We start from the raw sequence: 21,344 nt of genomic DNA, 5'->3' as shown, positions 1-21,344 counted from the left end.
GGTACACCCGGTTGAAAATCGTGGATGATAGCCAGCGGGAGAGAAAGAATAGAAACAAGTAAGAGGGGAAAATAAAGGAAAGCCACGAAGCAGGCACGTTGGCCTTAGTTTTCCCGGTTGTAGGGAAAGATATCCTGCCGCTCGGCCTTGATTCTCAGGCTGAGACGGGCTAGCGCTAACTTAGTAGCGCTATTAATCAGCCGCCGCGAGGCGGCAGCCTCCGCAAATCCCCTTATCGGTATTAATATAAACAATGCCGGACGGCCGCCTCACGGCGGCTGATTGATATTGCCACTAAAGCGATCCAGCTCGAGAACTAAGACCGAGCGGCGGGATATTTTTGCACGTAGCTGGCAAACTAAGCCAACCGCCTTAGTTGCCCGCAACGACCAAATTTACGACACGGTTGAAAATCGTCGCGATTTTCATCGGCGTCGTCTTACGCTTCTCCTTCGATGCCCTAACGAATGACGCGTTGTTCGCGTGGGTCCATCGCTCGACGGTACATACGACGAAACGTAGCCGGCGGCTTGCGACTAAATAGTCGCGTGTTTTAAAAATTTGTCGCCGCCCACCGATTGCGATCCGTCTAGCGAGATAGCGAAAGACACGCGTCTCTACGAAAGACGTAGAGAAAGGGGCGCGAGAACAGGCGGATCGCCGACGAGAGAAACGAATCAAAGCCAAAATCACGAGAGAGGAAACTCTCTGTTCTCTGAGGACAGAGAGAGAGAGAGAGAGACATCTTCTTTCGGGAGAAAGAAACACCTTTGGAGAGCAAAGTGCATCTTCGGAGGATAGTTTTCAAGTTTACTGGGCCACTCGAAAGAAACCTTGTGTGCCGAGATGAGGGTGGCTGGCACGCTACGGTGCAACGTCGAGGGATGTCGTGACAAGAGGAACGAGAGACGCGGGAGAAAGAAGGAGAGAGCGGAATCGGGAGGAAAGAGCGAGGCGAGCGAAGGGATAAAGAGAGAAGAAAGAGGCTGGTTCCCATGAGGAGGAGCTCTGCTGCCGAGTGACGAGGGTGAAGCAGCCTTTTTATCGACTTCCGGTCGGCGTTAGTTGCACGCACGTGCATCCGAGGCCTCGATGCTCTCTTTGTACCTCCGCAGAGATTCTCATTCACCCTCGATCTTTCGCGCTCTCCTTCCTCGCTTCTTCTCGAGTAACAGGTAGTTGGAAAGTTCAACGAAATTTCTGCCCGATAAAAAGCTTTTCCATATCTTTCGCCGCCTCGTATTTCTACGCTTTTACGCGCTAGCGTTTCCACGGTATTGCAGTTAACTGCAGTTAACGGGTCCCTTTTACGTTCGAAATTATCGCGACGGTGTTAAATCGCGTCACTTTCCTCGGTATATAAGGACGTCTAATTTTCTACCATTTTCCTTCCACGAACGTTACTAGTTCGATAAAGAGAGCTACGTAAGAATCGTTTCGTTAAATGGAACGGAGCAAACAGCGCGAAATCTTTATAATCTTTAAAACCAAAGTAACTCGTCTCCCAATGTATAACGTTTCCTGCGAAAGATCATCGTACGAGATGTTACGTTCCGTCGTTAAAATAGGGTACAGGCGATCGATATTATCGTCGATATTTAGGGTTCTCAACGTTATCGTTCATCTTAAATATCGATTTGTTCGAAGAACGTAGAATTTTGTGTCTGTGATCGTCGGTCGATATGGAAGTACATTATTACAAAAAGAAATAATTCTATCTAACGTTTTACAAACGTTTACGCGTACGTCGCGAACAGACGAATAAGTTACGAATCGTCTTACGTATATACTTTGGTTTAAAGATATTTCGATTTTAGTTGCAGCAAATTTGGCGTAACGAAAGACAAGGAACGGATAAATTCTCCGTACATTCTCCTCTGTGGTTTCTTGTCTTTTAAATTCGACATTTTCCCGTCCAACTACGTGACATCGACCAACTTTGAAAACGTATCGAACGGTGTGGAAAAAATTACGGCGTTCCACTTATAGAAACTAGTACGACAGCGCGATAGTGCGCGTTAGACGGTGCAAAATTTCCTTCTACGATTTTCCTCCAACTTCGCTCGCGACCAAGTTACAGCCTGTCCCAGTTGCTAGAAACACCCTGTATAACGGAACGCGCGAGGAATAACGTTTAATCGTGTTTTTTTCCGGCAGTAGTTCCTAGTGGCGCGGCGATCGAGGGTATAAAAGAGGGCGGAGAACACTAACCACGTGGGTCGGTCGTTCGTCCGATAAACCTCTGTTCGACGACGTGTCACTGACCCTCTCTTCTCCAACCTCTCTCCTCGCTCGCCACTCTTCTTTTCCCTCTTTCTCCATTTTTTTAATTCGTTTTCGCGATAACGATTCGACACGAACGGTCTCTTAACCGTACTGCGTTCTTTCGGTCGTTCGCGACCCAATCGTACGTACCGTTCTAGCGTTAAAAAGTGTCTCGAGTTCGAACGAAACGCGTATGCCTGTTTCGTTTGCCGAGAACCTCGCCGGTCGATCGAGTCTTATTTTCCTGCTTTTCTAACTAGGCTGGCGCCTTTGTATTTTTTTCAAGTTGGCAGCTACCGCTTTAGGTTAAGTTGGCGACATGTTACGATTTGAAAGAACCGCCAAGAACCTTCCATCTTTTCTTTTTCCTGTTTTCGTTCGCAGGGTACGCGGTGTGTCGCGTGTGAATTCGAAAAGAAACGTTTCGTATTCGTTGCAGCCTGTTTCTTCGAACTTTTCGACGACGTATTTCTAACGGATCGAAACGAGCCTTCTCCTTCGTTTGGTGCTGACGAGAGAATTATATCGAAGCCAAGATCGCGAATCGAGAACGCGAGTGTCGCAGTGGGGTTAGTGATCGTTCGAATTCGAAGATTGCAAACACGGCTTTTGGTTCCGTGCGTGCATATGGACGATTAACGAAATGAATCGTTATAATCGCTGTAACGATATCGCATGATCGATGTACACGCGTGGATTTCCATGTTTACGTAACTGGACAGACGGACGAAGAAAGACCGGATTATAGATGATACGCCGCCAGATAGAATCACCGCTTACCGGGAATTTCATGGCTTCGAACGTGAATTATCGCCGCGGCATTTCCTGTAATTTAAACGATATAATGGATTCGAAAGAGCTTTCGCGGCGCACGAAAGTTCACGGACAAACGGTAATCATTTGGGAAAGCACGAAACGTTGCGCGTACTTTTCTCTAACTTTTACGTACAATTATAACGCTGCTACTATTACGAGTGATATGACGAGTCGAAAGATTGTTTTAAAGAAACCATCTAACACGACGATCCTTCCAACTTTTCAGCCGAAAACCCTTCGAATCGTGACAAATGCTCCTTGGTATATCTCTAACCAGACGTTTCACGAACGTCTTAAGATCCCATCCATCGAACACGTAATTGGACTGGATGCGGTAAAATACGAAAATCGAAATACGAGTCATGGAGAAGGAATCCCCGTATTAAGGTATCAACGAGCCAGGTAAAAGTAGAGAAAAAGATACAAACGGTTGGTCGAAGGATCTGGTCTGATGATATAATTAACGGTTAAATCGTTAAAAGGTAATAACGTGTGCCTAATCGAGTTGACCGTAGCGCGTTTGCCCCGTAAAATGAAATAGACGGATATGTGTATATATGTATAATTACAAACTCGGTTACCTGAAAAATCGCATCTTTGTAATCCTTGATTTTTGACTTCCATCCGCACCGTAGAATTTTATTGATTTGTCGGTTGTATCGCGAATTAAGGCCTATAATTTATATATATATGTACATACTTTAGTATTTGCGTAACGAATAATAAAAATACCGAATATGATACAATGGAAACGAACGACTAAATATGAAATTCTAATAGGACGCCGAATAAAATTTTATTCGTGACTGATTATTCGACTAAAAGTTTATTCGAATAACGCCCATCGTGACGCACGAGCACCCAGTACCGTACGCACCGTTAAGCAAATTATCTAAATCGACATCCGCGTCATTTGGGGGACTTTAAACGACGAAGATCTGCGTGCTAGCGTACCTCTATCGTCCGCGTGGCTGCTTCTCTGTGAACGCGAACGCTGTGCGAACACGGTATCGGTTTATCGAGCGATTCGTCGGCGTGCAAAAAGTTTCCATGCTTGTTCTTAATTGCGATAACGCGGAGGCCATAATGCGTTCACCGTTGCACGAAGAGTGGCGTCAAACTGTTGCAGCGGCGGCGACATTCGCGTCGACGAACCGACCAAGATTCGCTTAAACGGGTCTCGACACTGGCTACGGAACACCGAGTCGGAAATCGAGTCGTGAAGGATGAACGCGGAAGACGAAAAGGTCTTCGTCGTCTTTGTCTTTTACGACTGATTTTCCCCGCCTTTTTCCATATCCGGACGCGGCGGGCGAGCAGTAGCTGGTAGGAAACAAAGCTGACTCGAGCCGTGGACCGATCGTTTGGATTCGAAGGACCATCGCGGATCGGACGAGGATATTAAATCGCCGACGATCCGCGCCGATTCTCCCGAGCGAACGGTGTAGATTCGGCTTAACTCGCTACTCGTCTACCGCACTGGCTCTGTTCGAACCAGCCTCTACCAGTAAGTGGACGGACGTTGATTTGTTTGCGTAGTGCGCTACGCCAGTGGCTGCTATCTCGGCCCGCATCTCTCTTTTCTGCTTCTCTTTCTCTCTTTCTTTCCGCCCGCGGAGGAACGAGAAAGCACTTCCTTGTGAGTTGGCGAGAGCGTGACGTAAGCGGACGCGCGAGCATCGGGTTCACCGACCAACTCAAGGTCGCGGAAACCCAGCTTTTCTTCTTTTCCCCGGTCCTCTTTTCGTTTCCTTCGTTCCACTCATCGAGTTGCAGTGGTTCGCCAAACTGTTCCAACGTCTAGTATTTTTTCTTTTTATATATATATATATATAGAGAGAGAGAGAGGAGAGGTTCATTTATCCGGATTGATAGGGAGACAAAACCGTTCGGACAATGGAATTTTCGAATAACGGAACAATCGCTTTCCCGATATGAAATTTCGTTTATTCGAGTACGAACGAGGACCGATCGATAGCTTCTTTAAACGTGTACCTTTGATATTATCGTATTATCTTTTTATCGGCCGCCAAGTCGCGTAATTCGTTCGATAGAGTCACGTTCTTTTTGCACTTGGAACTATCGAGGCTCTTTTTCGAACGCCACGAGTGCCTCGGCATGCGAAGCCATCTCTTCGCTCCCACTTTCGTTTGCTGTTTCCATTCGTGTAAAGTCGTCGTTATTATCGTATTTATCGGAACGAAACCATTTCGTTACATCGGTATACTCGAGGTTTTTCCACCGTCGTTAGCATCCGAAGAATCCACGCGCTTCGGATAAATTTTACGATAGACGATAGTAGGTAGATGGACAGACGAGGGAAGGATGAAATTACAAATACAACGAAGAATCGTTCAAACTCAAACTTTATTTATCATCGATTGTTTGTACCTTGTCGTGTTACGCGTGTAACTGGAGTTGCGGAAAGTTATGTCGGTCAAAAGCGGGTCGCGAGTGGAAAAAATGTAAGAAGCGTTCATCTATAAAATGAGAGAGAAAACGGCGATACTATATCGAGATAATAGAGAAGCAATGACGTACGGCGATGTATCGTATATTGGCAATTTTTGTTTGCGAGACGGTCGTGGTATTGGGTTATCGGTTAGTGGTACGAAAGCGGCGCCACTACAGTTTCATTTGACGCCACCTCAAACTGTATTACTTCGCACAGCTTGCCTAATCAATGGTAATAGCGACTTCGGTTATCGTGGAATTTTCAATGGAAAACGTTTCCTTCGCTTCGTTTTACGCGTCGTAATCGTCATCGTTGTGTAAACAGATTCGTAAATGCACGTGCATACTCGACAAGTTGCACGAGTACGCGTTAAAACGAGTAAAATGCGTCGTACGAGAATACGTCCCAGGTACTTTAGTTTTCGAATTATGGACGACTACGGAAAACGGTCAAAGCGTATGTCTGATGCCTGACACGCGCAATTGTACGTTTTAGCATCGAGTACGTACCAGCATGGAGCTTGTCTCGAGACGTAAAGCTAGCTGAATCGATACGAAGCAGGTAGCGCTTCTCGCCATTATATCCTTACGAGTTTCGTTATTTCGCTATTGTTTTACTAGCGGAAAAAAGCACAAATTGCAAAGTTTGCACGATCAAAATGAAAATACGTTACGGCTGTATATTACAGTTGCTGTATAGGCAACGCTGAGAAAGCCCCTGTACGCGTTGCGTACAAAAAATATTGCGATGCAAAGTTACAGGAAGCAACTCGTATCGTATTGCTTTTTTAAACGAATTCCAAGTTTCAGTGAAAAATTTGCATCGTATATCGAGTTTTGCTTTATTTTTTTTTTATTTCGAATATCCGTTTATATTCGTTTTTCCATGTCCGGCCGGCGTTCCTTGCCGACGTACGTAGGTGTACGCTGAATTTTCCGCATAACCGTAGATGGAATTAAAGCCTGATAACGTTTCAGAATGCAAGAGGATGATACTTTTGGCTGCTGCGCACGATTCCATCGACGAGAGCCTCGCGTTCCCGCCCCTTTTCAATTCCAAGGAAAATCGGTTATCGTATCAAGACGTTCCGGAAACAATCGGCTCGATACCGGCGTTCTCGTAAAAGGCGTTTGCGCCAGATAAGCACCCAAACCTACGTAAACTCCCGTTTAAACGATCATGTACGCGGCGTTGCGAGGAAATCTGTGTAATCGGTGATTTACGTGGCGCATGTGCGATAGATCATCGTGCAGTTGGAGCGTAACGAAAATTATAGAGGAGGTAAGCAGAGTGTACCGGGACCGGAGAAAGTTTTCCCTCGTTATTCTCTTCTCTATAGACGCATCGTTGTTATTATGTAATTTTCTCGTACCGTCTCCTATGCTTGTCTTGCGAAATTCGGACGATAGCTTTTCGAACGGTCGACGGCCGCCTCTTCTTTTGCTTTTTGCGTCGATATCGCGTCTCCGGTCGTACGGAGTGAGATCGCGCATCGACCAGGGTTTGGCGATTCGGAATAGACGCGTTTCCACTTCCGGGACGAGAAGAATTCTCTATCGTTGTCGAGCTACGACTCGACCTAATTGCTTGCCACGTTCTGTGCGTGTATCCGATGTATAGAACGTGTAGGGTGATTGATAGATACGCGTCCGTGTTCGAGGAGGTGAACGTACGCGTTGAAACAAGCGCGAAGACGTACGTCCCGTGTACCCGAGTTACAGATAAATTAGAGAAAAGGTTGGAAGCGTGTGCCTTTGTGTCTGGATATTTACACTGTACGCCCTAAGGCCCGGGTACACGCCGAGACTCGTTATCACGCGTGCATCGACGCTTTTCGTCCGGTCTGTGTCGATTTCGGTGTTTGCCTGCGTTCCTATCGTCGACGTTAGAACCGTCCGACGCGTAATTCGCTTCGAATAAAATAATTTTCCGTATTAACGTTTCCGCCAATCGTCCAGTCGCATACACATACACATTTGCCATTTGCAAAAATCAAGGGCACTTTGATTTCTCGTTGGAAAAGCAAAGTTTCGACAATTTTTCCATCGCTGTATGTACGCAATAAATAACGGCAAATTACGAGTAATTTGATCTACGGTTATAATACGAAGAACGTTAATACGAAGTGGACGATATTAATATCTACTAAATTGTAAGAAACGCGAACGTAAGTACGATATCGGATGATATCGATAAATCGTCGGTTTACAAGCATAACTACGTGAGAAGTAAAATTCCAAACGTTTTTAAATTCGAACAATGGGAATATGTTTGTCGAAGGTATTGCCATCTCGAGTGTACATATGTACTCTTATTTTTGTCGTGGACGATGTTACATGGAAGCGTGTTGTAGTTATTGATTACGAAATGTCAAGTACGAAAGCCTTCTTTTAATCCGTTTTATACGCGGAAGTGGACTGATAACGTCGGGTAACGTGATCGACACTTTATTCTTTGGTTTCGCGCGGCTTCTGTTTTTTCGTTGTTGTTCTTTCCTTTCTTGTTTCCTGATAAACGTCGAATCTTACGTGGCCAATTTATATCAACGTTTGTACAAGTGAAAACCGACATGGCTTTTGTAATTATTCGCTTTCTCAGAAGTGAGTCATAGTCAGTGTGTTGGGCATTATCGAGTAAATTCTCGATTATATAATTATTTGAATAGAGAGCCGTTCGTTATTCGATAGTTGAAACGAAAGACAGAGGCGAGTTATTTGTTGCTTAAAATACCGAAGTTAATTACCGAAATTAAACGTTGTTTACGAACAGACCTCTATTTTTCGTTTGCTATTATTATTATCTATTTTTATTAAACGGTACTATTCAACATTTAGTATAATTAAATGCAAACAAAAAGTAACATTTTATTTGCGAGTAAGAAACAGTAAATACGTTATTTCTCGAGTCGTTTAAACGAGATATTTAATTTTTATTAGCAACTAGATAGAACGTTATTTCAATCTGTTATTCGTTATTCAACGGGTACGTAAAACTTACCAGCACAGCGTTAATTTTAATAAAATTAATGGTACTTTGTCTACCATAAATATACCTGTGTTGCATAATTCGCAGTAATAGGAATTACGTATATCGTAATTTGAAAATGCTGTTGAATTATGCAGTAGAAAGAAAAGAAGCAGGTAAAATCTCTTGCGAAACGGAATTGTTTTTCGAATAAAACTGGCGACATTTAAAATCGTTTGGCAGTTTTTCGAGGCACGGCCAACCTTTTCCACGAGTCGATCAACAGCTAATATAATTTGTATTACGCCGGTAATAAATCAACTTATTATCAGCGATGTATCCTCCGTTATCGATGAATCAATAGTAGATTGCCACATAATGAAGCTCGACAGGAATTAGCGAAAACTGCGAGTAAGATAAAGAAAGCGAGAAGGAGAGAGGAAGCGGTCGAGTACCCGGAAGAAAAGAGAATCGACTCTTGGCTCTGCGATAAATCTTAAATCCTCCTCAAGGATCTTCCGCCTTCTACCGTTAACCAGAACGATTTCGTGCTTGGCTCGGAGTTCTCTTATATTTTACAACTGCCTCTTTTTTTTTTTTTTTTTTTTTTTTTTTACGACCTTTATTTTGCTTCGAATCGCGTGCATCAACCGCAAACTCGCTTTTTTTTTTGCAACAGTTTTGCGACATACGCGCAAACAGACGAATCTGTTTTGTTTACAAAGGAGGAAAGGAGCATCGTCGATCGAACGTTTCTTCGGTTTAGTCGAGCGAGCGAGACCCGATAACGATCGCGATAGTCAACGAATTATAGTCGAAGCTGAAAACGCTCGTTCCTCTCCGACGAGGAAAGTTTTAAGCAACCCGTGAGCCCGTGGATAGCGTTTAGCCAACGACAAACGGCGTGTAGTCGCGTTGAACGAAAGAGAAGAAGAGAAGAACACGCAGTTGCGGTAAATCCGCGTAACGCTTGTAACATTTTGTTGCGACAAAGTACGATAGCATAACGATAAGGAAGCAAAGTGAGAGTCGACGCTTCGTCCGCGTGTTGGTTCGTTTTCGACCAGTTGTTTTAAGCGAGTTTTCGTTCTTTTCGTATCTTTGGTTCAGTTTTGCGCTCGCGGAATACCTTTTCCTAGGTGACTCCGCGTTATATATTGCGACACGGTAGCCCGAGCAACGTCGTTTATCGCTAAAAATTGTCTGCTTCTCGCATACGCGGAAACGTGCTACGATTTTGCAAAAAAGTCATTCGCTGTATCTTTAGAACCAACATCGATCGATAAATAATCGATAACCGTAATCCGTCGAAGGCGACAAAAATCGAATCACCAAGAAAGTAAGATTCTCTTAAATAGCGCTAATAGGGCTAATATCGCGGTAGGGCTTTGATCGAGAGCGCGATCTTTCCCGCGTTTCGCGTTTCAACGGAACATTACGATTTGCTAAATATCGAAATAGCGTTTGCCAGCAAACAGTTGGCAGAAAGCGTGGGGGACGGCTAATGTCGATCAAATTGTAGTAGTTTCCTTCGGGTTGTCGTTAGTTACGCAACAGCTTCTATGAATAAGACATAACGAACCTCTGACATTAAGGAAGATCGGGGAGAATGTTCGCTTCCTATCTGTTTATGTTTATATTTACATTTATCGCTATTCCAATTCAGATTACATGCCTCTGTATGTATGCGTATCTCCGTTTGTACGAAGCGATATATGCGTGTTTTTTTGAATCGTTTCCTTTTGCTAATTTTGCTCGTTCTTGCCGTCTTGTTTTTTTTTTTTCTATTTCCACTGCGTGACCTTTGTACAAAATTTTTCTGTGTGTTAAAGAGACGCGTTATAAATAAGAATATCGAATATAGGAATAAAATAACGCTCGCGTTAAGAAATGAGATAATTTGAACGATACTACAACTGCGATATTTTGATGTTCCAGTATAGTCTTTTTGGCGTTCTAATTTATGTTCAGTCGCACGTATATGTATATACACGTATAAATTATTACTGTTATATTCGTTAGCTTTTCCTTTTAACGACTAGCCTCGCTACGTTTTTTCTATCTGTATCTCTCTCTCTCTCTCTCTCTCTCTCTCTCTCTCTCTCTTTGAAAGAACGATTTCGGTCTTATCGTTACATTGTAATTTTTAATGCGTGAATCAACGAAAACGTTATGACTCAGAATATGTATAAAACGAGTGAGTCACCGTCTTTAGCGGAAATTGAGATTTTTCAATGCGACGCTAGAATTCCAAAGGGACGATCTTCACGGTGTCTTCTTTGCCGCAATCTTCGTTATCGATTCGTGGAACAAAAATTTTATGGCGCACACTTTGTTTCTGTATTCTCGTAATGGAATCGGGTCGGAGAAAAGGAAATTCGTACTTACGATTATATTTGCGTCAAGCTTTCGAACGATAGATCTTCTCGATGTGTCGAATTCGAGAGAAAAAAAAAAAAAAAAAGAGAAAGAGATCGGCGATGAGCCGACCAAATTACAGAGTATCGCCAAAATATCATCGAGTATAACTCGATGAAACGGTATTTAACGGAGCAAAGTTTGTCGAAATGGCGCGCAGAATCGATAAACTCGTAGCCTGCGATAGGACAGAGTCGCAGTGGTTATAGCGCTAAATCCTAAAAATTATAGCGGGCCTTAAGTACCTACGCTATCCAAGTGCCTACCTAGTGCATCTGAATGAAAATCTTTTCATCGGCAAAGATAATACTTGGCGTTTTCCGCCGGGCAATACGCTCTGGTAAATTATATACGAGCAAACTGTAGAGCGCAGAGAATGGCTGATATCGTTATTTCCCTTTGGTTTCGTCGCTTTTAATTGCCTTTAATTGCGTTAATTGCGTTTCGATAGACGTTGTTGCGCATTCCTGATATCGGTGGTTAGAGCAGCCAGCGGATTTTTACGCGGATTCACATTTTTGCGAACACCATCGAACAACCTGCGCGGAAAATACTTTTTGTACGCGCGTTTTCTAAAGCTTCGCGCTTCGAAATCTCCTACGAACGCGTGCAAAGGTTATTAACGTCAGGTGCTTGGTTGAATTCCATTAAATACCGTTAAACGTCGTTCTTTCGACGAACAAAGGGAAGAAAAGACGACGGTTGGGTGAAGAGGCGGTAAAAACAAAGTCGCGTAAGTCTGGCAGAACGAAATCCGGTAGACGGAATGTGATCGATCGAGCATCCAGAACGGGCATTTCCGGCTTGGAGGTTGCGACGAGCCAACGAAAGGAGGAAGTTGTACCGGAAGTCGTAATCGACGCGAGAAACTGCTCGAACGATCCTCCAAACAAAAACTGCCTTTCAGGCCTTCGGCAATTAGGACGTTCGAAATCGTCCGCGACCAGTTTATCTCTCGCCGCGTATCTTTCCTATCGAACGTTATATCGTGTAACGAGACAACGCGGAATTGCACACGCTCCAACGTAATACGCCGTTTATCGATTATATTGGGAAAATGGAAATAAAGGAGGAGCGTACTTTGCATCGATAGTACGAACGGTGAAATCTCCATACGAGAGATGTACGATGCCCGCGTTTTCCTCGTTGCTCCTTCAACGAATAAGCGTACGATTTCGTTAACGTTTCAATTTCAACGCATCGTGAATTACGTTAGAGCAAAGCTGTCGCAATGCGTATCCAATTTTTACAAGTTTCCACGTTCGTCCGTCTTAACGCGAATAATAGTCGTGATATCGCTGTTTTATCGCGTTACATCGTAATTACTTGGCTCTCTGGCCGATAATTGGCGTGCATCTATCCTGCTGTGTACGATACAGCGGTAGGTAGAGCAACGTCCGGATATATGGCCAGCGGCCGGCACCGTGTTCGCTCGTATATCCGGAGACGCGACATTCCGAGAATTAACCCACGTTATTCGACTGTTGCTCGCGCGTCAAGGGTAAGAGCAGGCAGTGGGAAATAAGATAGCGCGGCAGAGTCCAGGTCATTTCCCTCTCTTGCTACTTCTAACGACGTATTACGTGGAAAACTGTTGGTCGGATAGAGCGGCGTTTCTGGTCCTACGAATCTCGACGATCCGACTAAGACCGTCTAATATCGTCGTACCGTAACGTACCGTGACAAAGTGGAAAAAAAGATTATCTATATTTCAAATTCGATAGCGGGTCGAATCGCGTCGATACGGATCGCAGATAACGCCGAGGCCTGCCTCGAACTACCAGTTTCAGAAACTGGTGTGAGGACAACTCGGTGGCCTATGCGTATCCCCGCCTATGCGTATGTGCGTCGATATCTCTACTTAAAAATATCTTTTCCGCGGAGATATATCGAGGTTTTGTTATTCGTGCGAGCGCGGTCTGCCGACTTTTATGGGCGATTGCGCGCAAGCGAAGATGCATTCGGTTTCTTTTCTGCTCGCGATGATTGGCAACGTCCGCGCGGCAACTTGCCTTCGTTTTTCTTCTCGCGTGTGTCGTATAAAAAGCGACGAACGACGTAATCGATAGCTTCGCAAAAATAGGTCCACGCGACACCACGTAAAACGTAAAGTCGATCGGAGGGGAAAAAAAAACGGCGGAGGGGTTTGGGTGTCGTGGCGCTTCCGTTCTTTCCTTTTAACGTCATTCTCTCTCTCTTTTTTCATTCCATGGCAAGTTTCTTTCTCCGTCTGGCGATCGGTTCGCGTGGTCGGCGCTTCCCGAACGAGAATTTCCTGGTGCGGAACAATGGCGCAACGACCTTCGCGTGCCAATATCTTTGCCTTTCCTTCGCGTCTGCGACACACCTTTTTCCTCGTTATTAATTTCCTGCTTACGTCGAAATCGAAATAGACGTACGAACGAATCTATCGATAGTATTTTTTAGATCGAACCCAATCCCGGAATCGCGTTAAAAGTCCGCGCGCTCTAACGACGATCGTCGTCGAATGGTATTTGAAAATGTCGGTGTTTTGTCGATTTCAGGGATAAGAAGATAGAGAGAGAAACGTGTTATGAAATTGTTGCCGTCGATTCAGCTGCCGCAATTGCCACCGGTCTCGGCCGGCGGTGGAATGACGGGGATGGACTCTCGACTACCACCGGGTATATCTCTGCCTTTTAGCCCGACAGAGCTGCTCTGGCGATACGGACCTGCCATGAATTTTCCACCCACTCATCCGCCACCGAGTCCCTTTCTCGATTTCAAGACGCATCTACCAGCTAGTTTGGGTAAGTTCCCTTCCATTTTCGTCTCCTCTATTCGCGAAACGTTCGAATTTTATTCGACGAAAGGACGCGTTCGCTGGTCGTTAGCGCGCAGACTGTCGTTATTGTCATCGATCATCCTACTACCGTTATTTCACGGTTTCCCTCTTTTTCTAGCTACATATTTCCTAACAACGTCTAATATTAATTATTCATACGTCGTTGTTACGATTCATGAATTAGAAATATCGGTATGTTGACACGTGTATATTCTTGTATTTAAATACGCATGAATTAGAGACCTTTAACGTCCGAGTACGTGGTCGTTGAATCGCATAATTAAACATACATATAGAAATACGTTCGTCGTTGCAATTGCCATTCGTGAGATTCGCTCGAGCGAGAAACGGCGTATTACCGCCGTTATTCGAACTTTGCGCCAAAACTGATCCACGAGCAGAGCCGAAACTTTTCCCACGTATTTCGATTTAGAATTAGAGAACCGTGGAACGATCGCGTCGTCCGGCGTGTATATACTTTTAACGACTTTAGATGCAGTCGAGCGAAATGTATTTTTACGAGCATTTGGAATCACCTCGCTGTGAAATTTCAACTTTTGCCTGTATACTTCGTTATAGATACAACGTTTTGCATTTGCGACAAAGTTATATAATTGCCTGTAATTAGTAACTATATTCGGAACTGGTAGGGACGCTGTAACGTTGTTCGACGAAAGTACGAAGAAAAACGTGCCTGTACGTTAGTCGCGGATTAAGTAATATTTTTACGTAACCGACGTCAAATGTATTACGAACGTGTAGGTTTTTAATCGTTAGGATGTATCTTTTTATTAAAAGCATCGATACACGCGTATTCGTGTATTCGAGTCGTCGAATATTCGTATCTCGGACTAACGATCCTAACGAACGAAAAGACCATAAGAGCGTAAAAAGAAAAAGAAAAGAAACAGAAAGAGTAGAAAGAAATTAATGGAACGCGTATGTTCGACAGCTTCGGATCCACGGCTATGGTCCCGCGAGGACGTGGCGACGTTCCTGCGATGGGCCGAGCGAGAATTCGACCTACCCCAATTCGACATGGACATGTTCCAAATGAACGGCAAGGCGCTCTGTCTGCTGACAAAGGCGGATTTGGGAGAGAGGTGTCCAGGCGCTGGCGACGTGTTGCACAACGTGCTGTCGATGCTGGCCAGAGACTTTAGCCAGCTTCAAAGATGTCTTCCCAGCAGTCCAGTGACGCCCACGAGACCGTCCGCGTATCCCCTCAGCCCCCATTCGCATCCTCCTACCCCGACCTGGACGGAGAACCCGTACACGGCGAATCTGGCCTCGTTAATGTCGGCGAATTCGGTGACGCTGTCCCCGGCGCCCTCGGTCGACAGTCAAGCAGGTTCGCCGGGGCACACGGAAGGTACTCAGAGTCAGGTTTACAAAAGCGACTCGGACGAGGACAATCAACAGGCGGCGAACGGAAGCCCACCGGCCACCCCGACCGCCCTCGCAGCGCAGAGGTTAAGCGAAGTTTGCGTCAAGGATCAGCCCAGTCCGACGTTGACGCAACCGATGATGCCTCTGACGCCCGGTGCCTTCAGAACGAACCCTGCCAGCGCTGCGAGAGAGTTTTTCCCCAGCGACTCCCCGGAACCCAATACGAGTAAGTGGCGCTTCGCAGATATTAGTTTTTCAGGATTTCACGAGCCGAGTAGCCTTCGCTCGTCGGTGTTTCGCGTCAGATCGTACGGTAATTTTTCCAGTCCGGTTGATAGGAGCTGGTGTTCGTACAAGAGGATTCCGCCTCGGCGTTTTCTTCGACCTCCGACGACGATTCCGGTGGTACGCGACTTTGCAGCGATTTCGACGAACAGCGCGTATTTTTCAATTTTCTACTCTCGTCTTGCCTTGTCCCGATAGCGAATGTCGCGTCGTAAATCCTACCCGTTGTACAGCGAGATCGTTGCTTGCCAAACGGGGTAAAAAGCGCGTTCTTCCTACGTTTGCCCCTTGTTTTGCATTCCAACGGAGAACGACGAGATACTTGTTCGCGGACGTGCGTTTTACGAGGCTCTTGCCTGTACCATACGTATATAGATTGGCTGCGAACGCACGTTCGTCGACGTTTGTCTGCCAGTTCGGACTAGATTCCATTTCGCGGACTGTCTTTGCACTTGAATTTTGTCTCCCGTCGTCCGCGGATTTGCCGCGGAAAACGCGAGTCGAACGGATTCGATCAGTTTTTATATATAGAAAATAACAAAAAACGATCGGTTCGTTCGAGGAAGATGTTGACAATAATTGGATGGTCGTGTATCAAAGTTATTCGTTACTATTTCTTTCGACGCAACACCGCGAGTACCTGACACGCATCTGAAATTAATGTTGCGAAGGTCATGGTCCTAAAAATTCTCTACTATATAGCAACGAATCTGAGAGAGAGTTTACAAGTATCGAATAAAGTATTCCTAGACGCACTTAGAGGCACTTAGTACGTATACGACTCTGTCGAGTACAGATGGTAACAACGATACGAAACTGATGGTATAATTAATAATGATATCGTAGATTAGCCGACTCGAAATGGACGTGTAAAAACGCTTGCTTTTTCTTTGTCACGCAGATGGTAGACTTTTGTGGGATTTTCTGCAACAACTTTTGAACGATCCCTCGCAACGGTATACGCACTACATTGCGTGGAAAAGTCGGGAAACGGGGGTATTTAAAATCGTTGACCCCCCTGGACTTGCGAGGCTCTGGGGCATCCAGAAGAATCATCTTTCGATGAATTACGATAAAATGAGCAGAGCCCTCCGATACTATTACCGAGTGAACATCTTGCGAAAGGTTCAAGGAGAACGACACTGTTACCAGTAAGTTGATTCTGTCGTTGTAATAATTTATCTGTCGTATTGCCAACTAACAGCGAGATGATACAGATATTTATCTAATAAGCTGCGGAAACCGAGACGATTTCGTAAAAGTAGGAATATTTCATCGATTCGAGAGATAAATTTTGAGCAAATACTTGCCAATCAGTTTCCCTCGATCCTCGAAAAGTTAGAAAAATGACGATATACAAAGTTTATTATATAAATATTCCTCCGTTATTGGATTAAATACTAAGAAAATGTTTATACGATTTTAGTGAAAAGTATTTTCATAGGGCCGCTTGAATATAAAAGCTGTCGAACGAAAATATTTATAATACGACGATTACAACTAACGCATAAAAGCTAGTCGAGGAAAAGCGAAACACACAAAGACCTACATAATTGGAGGTTATTCAAACCCTTAACTGTTTACGTACGTGTTGAAATGAAGTAATTTCCCCTATATATGTACTTAATTGCTTTTGTAATTCAGTCGAGTTAAAGAAGTTGAAACTTTAATATCGAGCTTCCTACGAAATGGAATAGAACTCGCTTATAACAGGTTTCTATGTATTTAGGTTTCTGCGAAATCCAACGGAGCTGAAGAACATAAAGAACATATCTCTGCTGCGTCAGCAAATGCGGATAAAGTCAGAGCCGGAAGAAGAAGGCGGAAGTGGCGTCGAGCCGGAAATCGATATGCCGACGGACCTCTCCATGTCTAGCATGAGTCAGCCATCCAGCGAGCAACAACAACAACAACAACAACAACAACAGCAGCAGCAGCAGCAGCAACAACAGCAGCAACAACCTCTGTCTCTTCACGATCCACCCGCAAAGTATAGAAGTCACGCGTACAATCTCGTGAAAACTAATCAAGAGTCTGAAGAGAAAAAGTGACGCGAGACGTAGCACCGACCCGACTGTGCGTTTTTAACGCCAACCGAGTCAACGGATCTTGCACTATAGAACGTACTCGTTACTTGATCAGAGACAGTCGTGTTTCGCGATGATGCGAAAAAATTGACGTACTTTCTGTTAAATACGCGAGCTATCTCGACAAAGTCGCTCTAGCCTTCGCTTTCGGAATGACACACGCATCTAGGGATATTCGTTGCCGTACAAAGATTGCTAGGTCGTAATTTTTCAGCCACTGTTCGAACAAGAAGAAGTTAGTTAGAAACTGGCAACCGACTTGCGATCGATGTTTACAGGGCTTACGATGTTTACGACGAAAGACTGATAAATAAAAATATCGTGCGAGTTACCGCGTCAAGCGACGAAAAGAACGGTGTCCAAAGCAGCAACGACGTTGCCTCGGCCGTGATTAGCTGATCGTGACACGCCTCGAATAGTAAACTGCATCACGATGCATTTTATTTCGACGTTGGCCGCAACTTCGAACAACGTCCAACCGATTTTGAATCGGGCTCGAGGATGAGCAACGAACAAACAGCGGTCCATCAATTTCCACGCGTTTCAAATAGATAATTGGCTGCGCGGAACCTTGTCGAGGCCGCCAGGAGCCAATTGTCGTGCTACAATTGTGGAGGACGCTTCAGTGAAGCTTGAACTTTTCGCGGATATTCCGCCATCCGTTTTCCATCCTTCGTGTGAACGCACGTGCGCGAGTGTGAAACGTTTCTCGCTTCTACAACGAACTACTTTAGAAATGCTTATAGAGCGTTATCGACGAACGTACAAAACGGTGTTCGGGAAACGATCCAGCTATTTTATTCCAAAGTTCTTCTGTGATGTAAACTTTAACTTGAAAGTAAATTTTCCCGGTAAATATGCTTTTAAGTGCGACTAGAGATTGGATTTATCCAACGTTCTCTTATTTCGAAGGGATTTGAAAAGGATAAGAGGAATTGTTGCGAGCCAGATCTTGATATTAGTTTAAAATTAACGTAATATAGCTCAAATCGTTTAAAGAGGATCCAATGTTACGCGGTCCGTTTTGTAAATAACTAAATCTGAGAAAATTTCGAAACTAGTTTCCCGTTGCACCGACTCAGTTGTGCCAATCTAATCGTCGGTAATTACGTACATGTACGCGTTTAGTTTAGTGTGCTGTATAAAAGGAAACAGAAAGGGAAAATGACGCGATCGCCGCTTCAAGTGGTCAAAACGATGCTGAAGATCGCTTGTATCCCTACATCTATAAGTAGATACTTGTACATAAATTGACGAGCTATTGAGAGAAAACAAAACAATATAATAAACTCTATGAAAGCAGACAAAAATGTGCGAGAGTTTTAAGGAATTCGGGGCCAGAGTTATATATATACATATATATATGAATATAAATTTATGTATAAATAAATCTCTATATATATTATATATATATATATATATTTTAGTACCGAAGAGAAATTTATAATCGAAATTTCTACGTTCGTTGTCGATGCGATTGTGACTCACATTCCTCGCCAACGGAACCTAGACTTTAAACAAAAAAAGAAAAAAAAAAAAAAAGAAAAAGAGAAAAAAAGAAAAAGTAAAAAAGGTATGTTGTAACTAGGGACCGAAGGCGTGTGTATGGTTAGAAAGTGGTTTTAAGATCGTATTTTTTACAAAAGACTCACATACAAACGGGACAGAAAGTATGGAAAAGTTCTTACGAGTGAATCAATGTACGTTTACGTACGTGTGAATGAGCGAGCGTGTGCAAGAAAGTAAGACAAGGAAAGACAAATAAGTCTGCAAATATGAAAAGTGCATTAGCAAGCAAGAGATTTATATAACTGAAGAAAAAAAAAACCGTTGTATTTCGCTATTTGTATACTGTGATCTACGTGAAGTTTTTATCATAAAAAGATGCAAATGCATAACAAACAATCGTGTATATAATTTTCATGAGAGAACAATTTATATTAATGATAAATATATTGAAATACACATATGCAATTTGTGTTCTTAAAGACAACCCAGATTTGGACCGTAACAAACATTTGATATTCCTATACATGCAATTTAATACACTTGAAGCGTGATTGTATCTAAAAATTATTTATTCGTAAGTACTAGACTTACGTGTCAATCCATAAACGTTATACACACATGGTTACATACGAATGTACATCTCACTCTAAAAATGGACGCTCCAGAAAGAATATCCCCTATGCAATGCAAAAATCCATGTCTCGATCTCGATTACGATCTTAGTTCGGATTGTCATATTGTCTTTAGAAATATATCATATACATGTGTATCACGCATGTGTTGTAGAATTTTTAAAGAGAATCGATATCCTGGAAAATTCTTTTATCTCCCAGCATTTACAATCCCCTTCCCTTACAATTTGCCAACAAAGTTTATATTTCATTTCTATTTGCAAACTTTGTAGAAAATAAAATCTGTACAATTTTAGAAAATTACAAACTGTTTATTGTATAACTCGTTACAAGTGGACGAGCAATGTGTAAATAAAGATTTATTTACTCGTTAAGCTAACTTTAACGGTTAGTTTATTATCCTTGGATAATCGATGGTGAATCGAAACATTATAAAATAATAACATAAAAAAGATAATATATATATAGCATTATATAGTATAACTCTGATACATGAAAAATATTTAAAAACAAAAATATGCTATGTTACTCTTGACTTTATTTATATACATCTTTTACGTACATTTTAAAATATAAAAGAGATCCCTATATAATAATAGTTTAAGACTGGAAAAATATTACATCATCCGCTATTACGCTAGTACTCGACCTTGTAGTACCGTCTTCGTCTTTAAATTCCCCGTAACTTATTTTTCCCAAGACGTATACCCTTTGTCCTTTTTTCAAATAATTTAAAACAGTGTCGCGTAAACCTGGTTTAAAAATACATATCCTATGCCAGTCTGTCCGTTGTACGAAATCACCTGAAATTTTGTTCGATATAGTTTTTTTTGAATAAAGTTGAAGTTAAGTAAAATGAACGACTAATAAATTAAATGTGTAAAATTTATCGCATGTATATAATAACTCAAAGTCATTACGATATATAACTTAATTTGTATGTAATTAATTAATTCTACATACCATTCATATACTTATAGTTGATATGCGTGGCAAGAGAAAATATAACAACAGGATGATCTTCGCTACCTCTTTTTTGTGCTTCACCTCCTACTCTTCCCAATAGGGCAACTTGATTTATAGCTACGATTAAGATTATAGATACGATTAATATTTAACAGCGAGAGATGGAATAGTATTTATCCGGTAAAATTTTAAATACTTGTTTCTAATAGAAGCAAGATGTAAACAACTACATTATTGTATTTCTCAAAAGCACGCGATACAAATTCACTGTTCAATTAAAAATTCCCCGATCTAAGAAAGTTCTCCTCTAAACTCTTTATAATTCTGATGGTTGTTAGTGTATTGTAAAAAACAGATGAAGTTTTATTACTTACTTTTTTCTAGTTTCATATTCTCGTTAAGAGTAGTACATAATTGTCTTTTTTCAATTATTCGGAGATTTTGTACTAGTCGCGGGATAACCTAAAAATAACGCAATGTGTTTAATTTCATACGTTTTATACGTATTACGTTATACGTTTTGTATCGTATATAACGTAATTTTAGATTACCTGTCGAAACATTTTTATTATTTTGTATGCGATGAAACGATATAACGCACTGAAATGAAAAACGAATCTAATACTCTCCGAAGAACTACGTTTCACACATGTGCATTCATAACACCAGGTGGAGGGGTGGGACGAAAAATCTGATCTATACGATATATACCGGAGTCATCTGCGCTCTAGTGACAGAAATAGGGATTAAAA

General features: G+C 42.8%; 2 protein-coding genes across 9 annotated transcripts in view; one reads left to right on the top strand and one right to left on the bottom strand.

Annotated features, from left to right (window-relative positions):
- The window catches only part of LOC126875084 (ets DNA-binding protein pokkuri), a 57,085-nt gene extending 37,631 nt beyond the window's left edge, over nt 1-19,454 (top strand). For 3 of the 8 annotated variants that reach the window (XM_050637772.1, XM_050637771.1, XM_050637767.1), the window contains 4 exons: nt 13,444-13,689; nt 14,677-15,339; nt 16,300-16,549; nt 17,128-19,454. In XM_050637772.1, the coding sequence (XP_050493729.1) occupies nt 13,473-13,689; nt 14,677-15,339; nt 16,300-16,549; nt 17,128-17,449 (1,452 nt within the window). In that variant the 5' untranslated portion in view covers nt 13,444-13,472 and the 3' untranslated portion in view covers nt 17,450-19,454. Of the gene's footprint in view, nt 1-3,307; nt 3,484-3,512; nt 4,589-6,513; nt 6,818-13,443; nt 13,690-14,676; nt 15,340-16,299; nt 16,550-17,127 lie in introns of those variants that run through there. The other 5 variants (XM_050637773.1, XM_050637768.1, XM_050637774.1 and 2 more) reach the window with 5 other exon arrangements.
- A 462-nt stretch (nt 19,455-19,916) lies between these two features.
- Nucleotides 19,917-21,281, bottom strand: LOC126875108 (single-stranded DNA-binding protein, mitochondrial). Its single transcript, XM_050637837.1, has 4 exons — nt 21,144-21,281; nt 20,967-21,054; nt 20,590-20,709; nt 19,917-20,429 (listed from the first exon to the last, which is right to left on the bottom strand). The coding sequence occupies exons 1-4, from the start codon at nt 21,153-21,155 to the stop codon at nt 20,227-20,229; spliced, it is 423 nt and encodes a 140-aa protein (XP_050493794.1). The 5' UTR covers nt 21,156-21,281; the 3' UTR covers nt 19,917-20,226.
- Between the last annotated feature and the right edge of the window lie 63 nt (nt 21,282-21,344).

The sequence above is a fragment of the Bombus huntii genome, chromosome 17, assembly GCF_024542735.1.
Source record: "Bombus huntii isolate Logan2020A chromosome 17, iyBomHunt1.1, whole genome shotgun sequence".
In the NCBI taxonomy this organism is placed as follows: Eukaryota; Metazoa; Arthropoda; class Insecta; order Hymenoptera; family Apidae; genus Bombus; species Bombus huntii.
The sequence above is the reverse complement of the archived record's forward strand: the minus strand, read 5'-3'. Positions and strand labels throughout refer to the sequence as shown.